The sequence below is a fragment of the Pseudoliparis swirei genome, chromosome 13, assembly GCF_029220125.1.
Source record: "Pseudoliparis swirei isolate HS2019 ecotype Mariana Trench chromosome 13, NWPU_hadal_v1, whole genome shotgun sequence".
Taxonomy (NCBI): domain Eukaryota; kingdom Metazoa; phylum Chordata; class Actinopteri; order Perciformes; family Liparidae; genus Pseudoliparis; species Pseudoliparis swirei.
The window spans coordinates 1,100,274-1,106,273 of record NC_079400.1 but is presented as its reverse complement, the minus strand read 5'-3'; the positions used below and the strand labels follow the sequence as shown (position 1 = coordinate 1,106,273).

General features: G+C 42.2%; 1 protein-coding gene across 7 annotated transcripts in view; it reads right to left on the bottom strand.

The window, feature by feature from the left end:
* The window catches only part of LOC130204129 (alpha-1,6-mannosylglycoprotein 6-beta-N-acetylglucosaminyltransferase B-like), a 20,754-nt gene extending 15,823 nt beyond the window's left edge, over positions 1 to 4,931 (bottom strand). For 4 of the 7 annotated variants that reach the window (XM_056430666.1, XM_056430667.1, XM_056430669.1 and 1 more), the window contains exons 1-3: positions 2,899 to 3,080; positions 2,200 to 2,315; positions 1,158 to 1,340 (exon numbers count right to left, since the gene is read on the bottom strand). In XM_056430666.1, the coding sequence (XP_056286641.1) occupies positions 1,158 to 1,340; positions 2,200 to 2,315; positions 2,899 to 2,960 (361 nt within the window). In that variant the 5' untranslated portion in view covers positions 2,961 to 3,080. Of the gene's footprint in view, positions 1 to 1,157; positions 1,341 to 2,199; positions 2,316 to 2,898; positions 3,081 to 3,432; positions 3,489 to 3,968; positions 4,065 to 4,653 lie in introns of those variants that run through there. The other 3 variants (XM_056430668.1, XM_056430674.1, XM_056430673.1) reach the window with 3 other exon arrangements.
* Positions 4,932 to 6,000: the final 1,069 nt, after the last annotated feature.

The following is a 6,000-nucleotide window of genomic DNA, read 5'->3' as shown; positions in this document are numbered from 1 at the left end:
TTTCAGCTGGCCCATGCGCAAAGGATAGTCCCCAATGAAAAACATTTATTTTGAGTTGATATGCGCACCATCTAACCTAAATAAATCTAATAAATGAAAGTATTCATACATTTTGTGTTACACCCATTAAATATAAATATCTATTTTTGTAATTGATTTATTTAAATGGATCAAACAATATTTAAATGTGTCACCTCGAAGAAGGGCTTGAATCGTTTTTGTGAGTGTAACCTAAATAAATCTCAGAAATGAAAGTATTCATACATTTTGTGTTACACCCATTCAATATAAATATCTTCGTTTTGTAATTGATTTATTTAAATGTATCAAACAATATTTAAATGTGTCACCTCTAAGAAGGGCTTGAATCGTTTTTTTGAGTGTAGAGACAGACAACCATTCACATTCACACCGATACGGGGGATTTAGAGTCAAATTAAGCTGAGCTGCATGTCGTTGGTCTGGAGAGAACCCGGAGGGAACCCGGAGGGAACCCGGAGGGAACCCGGAGGGAACCCGGAGGGAACCCGGAGGGAACCCGGAGGGAACGTGCTGCCTCCACTCAGAAGGAGCGGGAACAGAAACACCTCCTGCTGCACTCAAAGAGAAATGACTCATTGGATGAACTCAATTAAATTGTTGGCAGGTTTTCCATCCAATAATTATATGCAACTCCAACTCAAATTTAGCACATCAGTGCAATAAAATGTAATTAAGTTAGTCCAACTCATTTGAATCAAATACATCTAAAATAAAATAACACTATTCATTAAATTAAATTAATTTGTGTTTGTCCAACTCAAAATATAAACTAACTAACTAAAAAAACATGCAAACTCCACACAGAAGGAACACCCCAACTGGGAATTGAACCCACGGCCCTCTGGCTTTGAGGCGACAGTGCTTGCCTCTACACCACCGTACAGCCCTGAAAGTGTCTTCACCTCATGTAAACAACTGATTTTCAGAAGGCGCATGCGCAAAGGGTAGTCCCCAATGAAACACATTTATTTTGAGTTGATATGCACACCATCTAACCCTAAATAAATCTAATAAATGAAAGAATTCATACATTTTGTGTTCCACCCATTAAATATAAAAATCTATTTTTGTAATTGATTTATTTAAAAGTATCAAACAATATTTAAATGTGTCACCTCGAAGAAGGGCTTGAATCGTTTTTTTGAGTGTGTCAGGGCAGCGCTGTGGCCGAAGAACCGACTTCCTCCCCGTGTGGTTTATCTTCCAACACAACGACTGCTGGCTCTTTGTCGTCTGCTGGGCCTCACAGAGCGACTGTGGGTCTGTGGCTGAGATGCACCGCTGGTTTATATTCTCTTCTAAAAATAGAATTTGAGAAGAAAAGGATCGGATATTTAGATTTAAAAGTCTTGCTGTGATTACATTTTTCCAAAAGATTTTTTTGAAAGTCTGTCACAGAGTGTTTTCTTTGTCTTAAATTAAGCCTGTCCAGCTGGTTATTGATGCTAAGATGTTTCTATGGCGGAACCTCTAACCAGTTCCATATAATTCAGAAGTGAATGAAGTTCTCTTAAATTAAGAAACTTCCAAAAACAAACAAATATAGCATGAATCAGTATTTACATCATACTGTTCTTTTTTCATCTAAACTGATCTCATAGAGAAATAAAACATCAGAAACTATTCAAATGATGTAAACACTGTTAAATATTCAATCAACTCTCCTGACAGAAGCCACACATCGACCATTGACTGAGACCTCCTGGAGCCCCAGAACCGGAGTGGAGCTCGCTGAGTGCACTCTGCTGCTGGGCGAGGCACGGCGCCAGAATATGCTAATTTATTTATTGGATACAAAAGAAGGAATGCTGATTTTAGGGGGGAAATGCTCTGCAGGAGATTGTTAACATTGCCGCTTCTTTGTAAAGCAGGAACAAAACTTCTGCCCAAACAACCCTGTCTCCTGCCCCCTTAACCCACAAGTGTCCGCCACATGGGACCCACTGGGAAGTGTGAACAAAGCTTCATCTAACATTGGGAAGACATTCAAATGAGGTGGTACCAGAGCTGCAGGTATTCTCTGCAAAGCATTGAACGCTGCTGCCCTCTGTCCCCAACGATGCTTGGTGTGCAGACATTGGCTGAGAGGATGTGCTGTGTTCTCTTGTGTTTATGGATTTATGAATGCAGTGTTGCTCGAACCCCGTCCAGGCGTACCTTGTTCCTCCGGGGACCTCCCAGCAGCTCCACCCCTGCTCATCTCGAGGGGCACCCAGAGGCTCTGGAGCAGCAGGGTGAACACGGACAGGCACAGGCAGAGCACCAGGCAGCCGCTAGAGGGCAGCACACACAGGGAAACCGCTTGAAATGATGCAGCAGACGCGACACCAGTGGGTATCATCCTTTTGTTCGTGTGATGAAGTCATGAACCAGAATAACACGATGTATCAGTGGATTCTATTACGATATTTTGTTATTGAATTGTCAATATTTAGTCGGGTTAGCATTCCTACTTCTACCTCATCGTGGCAGAAGCTTAAAGTTTCAAGCGTTTATCTTGAAGCCAACCGTTTAAAAAAAAGGTATCCTTTACGTTTAACTAACTAAAGCTACAGCTGACTCAATATGTTTTTTAATTAAATCATATTCTCTATTTAACATTAATGCGTTGAACTACAATCTGTGTGCGTGCCAAGTCTTATTAGTCATATTCTGCATAAACAACTCCAGATAAGTCAACGTTTACACGGCCTCGCCATAAAAGGCCTTTAATACATCGTGTAGTTACCCACCAGTTAAATCTCTTTTTAACTTCTGATGCAATAACAACGTACAGCCGGACTTTTCCTTTTCGCCAAATATGTTGATGTTAATGTGGAGAACTACATTGTTCCATGACTAATAAAACACGAATACCTGAAGCGTGACGAGCCGTCGTAGCATGTAGCTGCTCGCTGCTCACATGGGCGCTCACTCATCCGACCAGTGAGGCCAGCGAGCCTTACCCAGATGAACTGCTCGCCCAATGCTGGGCGTAAGGCTCCAGATTCATGAGCCAACGCATCATTTCCATGTCATTCTTTCATACTGCAGTTCCATCAAAGCTGTCAGCCCCTCATCACTTAGATACCGAATGGAAAAGTATCAGCGCTGTAAAGTTGCACACAGGAGATCTTGATGAAACAGATACTTTGTGATATATCGACTGCCAGTGATGTCCAGCTCCGTGTAGAAGGAAGATTACAACTGTAATCAACGACTCATTGGGCTGAGCTGAGTCACCGAGCTTAACGTGCACTGTGTTTGCGTTCAGCCTTCTAAAGAAAGCAAAGCAGAAGGCCAGTGCTCACCGCGAGGCGTTCAGGGGCATGGATGCGGCGTGGTGCTTTCGTTTCTAACTGCTGTATGTTTTTCCTGCATAGCCTCGGATCTCACGCTGCTGAGCCTTACCTGCGTGGCCGCAGTGCAACATGCATGGCCCTCTGCTTACAGGACACTGGATCTCACTGTCAACACAAGGACATTGCAAATCCCAGTCAGTTCAACATGCTTCATGAATGGATAGTTACGCCTCGGGCGGAGAAAATCCTAATTGAACAATTGTTACACAATTTAATTTTCAACCCCCTCATTTGGATTTAAGCGGTAAAGGTATATTGTAGTTTCTTTATATTGCAAATGAATGGTCAAACGTTTGCATTGATTGATTCAGTCTAAAGGCATAGATACATTTAAAGTAATGATATTACCAGTGTGTGTGTGTGTGTGTGTGTGTGTGTGTGTGTGTGTGTGTGTGTGTGTGTGTGTGTGTGTGTGTGTGTGTGTGTGTGTGTGTGTGTGTGTGTGTGTGTGTGTTCATTAACTGACAGAAATACTGAAGCAAAGCCGATCCAAGCTGCTGTTGCGTGTGTGAGACAGAAACAGAGACAACAGCTCAGCTTACAAGACAAACCAGCACATGCACACACACAGACACACATCCTCACCTCCTCGGGTCTCCGTCATCATCACCCACTGGAGACCAGCAGGCCTGTTTTCAATGCACACGAGCTAAAAGAAAGAAAGAAAGAAAGTTGAGGCTGGGAATTATCTTGCCTCCTTTTTTGTCTCTTTTCGCTATTCTTTCCCTCCTTTTTCTGGCCGTGCCTTTTCTCTGGCTCAGGGCCTATGGGTAAGCATCCTGCGGTTGCCAAGGTAACCTGACTCCCCTTTAAAGAAAACAATAGCCAGAGTGCTACTGAGGCCTTTCACGGACACAATGGAGGCCACGCTATTGGGTGACACAGTTTCTTTCAGTGGCGCTGGCTAGACGTAAGCCGTGCTCGTGAACTGATACTCAAGCTGGGAGCTCATTTAAATCGCTCAAATGCTGCAAACCTCTGGCATTAAATGACACAATACAGACAAAAGACAGTAAGAACAATAGTGAGCATAATAATGGACCCGAGAAACTACCCAGTGGAAACTTTATAGATAACAATTCAAGTTATGTTGAGATGTAATTCTGACTTACTGTGTTACAAGACAGTGTTGAATAATTAAATCCGACAGCAAGGTATTTCTTTGGAGGTTTAAATGTGATTGTCAGCGGTAGAAAGGCGACGTGTGGAAGAGAAACCATAAGTGGTCAAAGGGTCTCACGTTTTTGAAAGACAAGTGTGTTTTACTAACCCTGCACTGCTTTGATTGTAGGTCAATGCTGGTGTATTAAATCACGCTCCACTTGTGATGACAAGTGGAAATGCCACACAGATTGACCAGTGTGCAGTCCCCCAGGTGACCTGAAGAGGGCGCCAGAGGGCCGATGTGTTCTTGCAGAAAATCTGTACCGGAAGTTAAATGAGAAAAGGAACTACAGCAAAAACCAAAAATGTTTTTCCACTGAAAAAAATCCAGCTGGGAACTTAAATCAAAACAAATTAAATCCATAAAAAAATTTTATTGTGATGTTTCAGTTTGACATGAGGACAGCAGATCACAGGGCCAGACAGCATGCCGAGGGCCGAATGAACAGCATCCCAGTTGGATAAAGATAGATCGGGCACTGTGTCATTGGACCGGTTAACATACAGCCATGATCCAAACAGGGAGTGCACTGTGCACCCATCTACAGGCCATGAACACAGTCAGCAGGTGCCACACCTATACCTGTCTCCCCAAGCAGCTACTACGTTGAACTTTGAGTGGCTAGTTGAGGTTCAACCCGCTGAGGGGAAGCAGCAGGAAGTCTCCTGGCTCAAATTGGACTGTACAGCTCATTCTGGGATCTGGGATTCAAGAGCGACACTTTAAGATTATTACATTTACTAGTATTACTCTGACATGCCAGTCCCATCACAGTTATGATTATTTGTTGCTTGTTTTTAATAATTTCTGTGACAAACAGTAAAAAAAAGAAAGACAGAAAGATACTCAATCAATTGAAACTGATAAGAGCAAAGAAAAATTAGCAATTCCTCACATTTGGAAAGCTGTTACGGTACATAATTAATTTGTTTACTAATTTAAATGACTTATATTAGCTTAATTATTATATATCCACTTGTTGTGGACACACCTTTAATTATAGCTGTGCAGTGCAACTGTGCCTTGCTCAAGGACAACTGCACGGAGACAATAGTAGCACACTCACTCTGCCTGCACACATTAACCTTTATATTTGAGGAATATATATCAAACTTGATAGTATGTTTATCATCTTAAATAAGTTAGTAACATCTTGTTCTTATAGTGCATGTTTAGGACACACTTCACCTGGTCTGATTCTTAATCTTAACCGGATTGATCTGATATGAGAGTATTGTTTCAGAGCCTGGTTGTGTTGTCAGATGTGTTATAGAATATGTCAGTAGAGTGTGGGTATAAACATATATGCCACTGTAGATCTGCACAGTAGCATTAAGAAGAGGAAGGGGAGGCGTTACTGAAGGGATGTCATGCAGTGTGTGAGAGCATAAACCTCCATAAGCTCTCTCTCTTATCTATTAACCTCTATAAGCTCTCTCTCTCTCTCCCTCT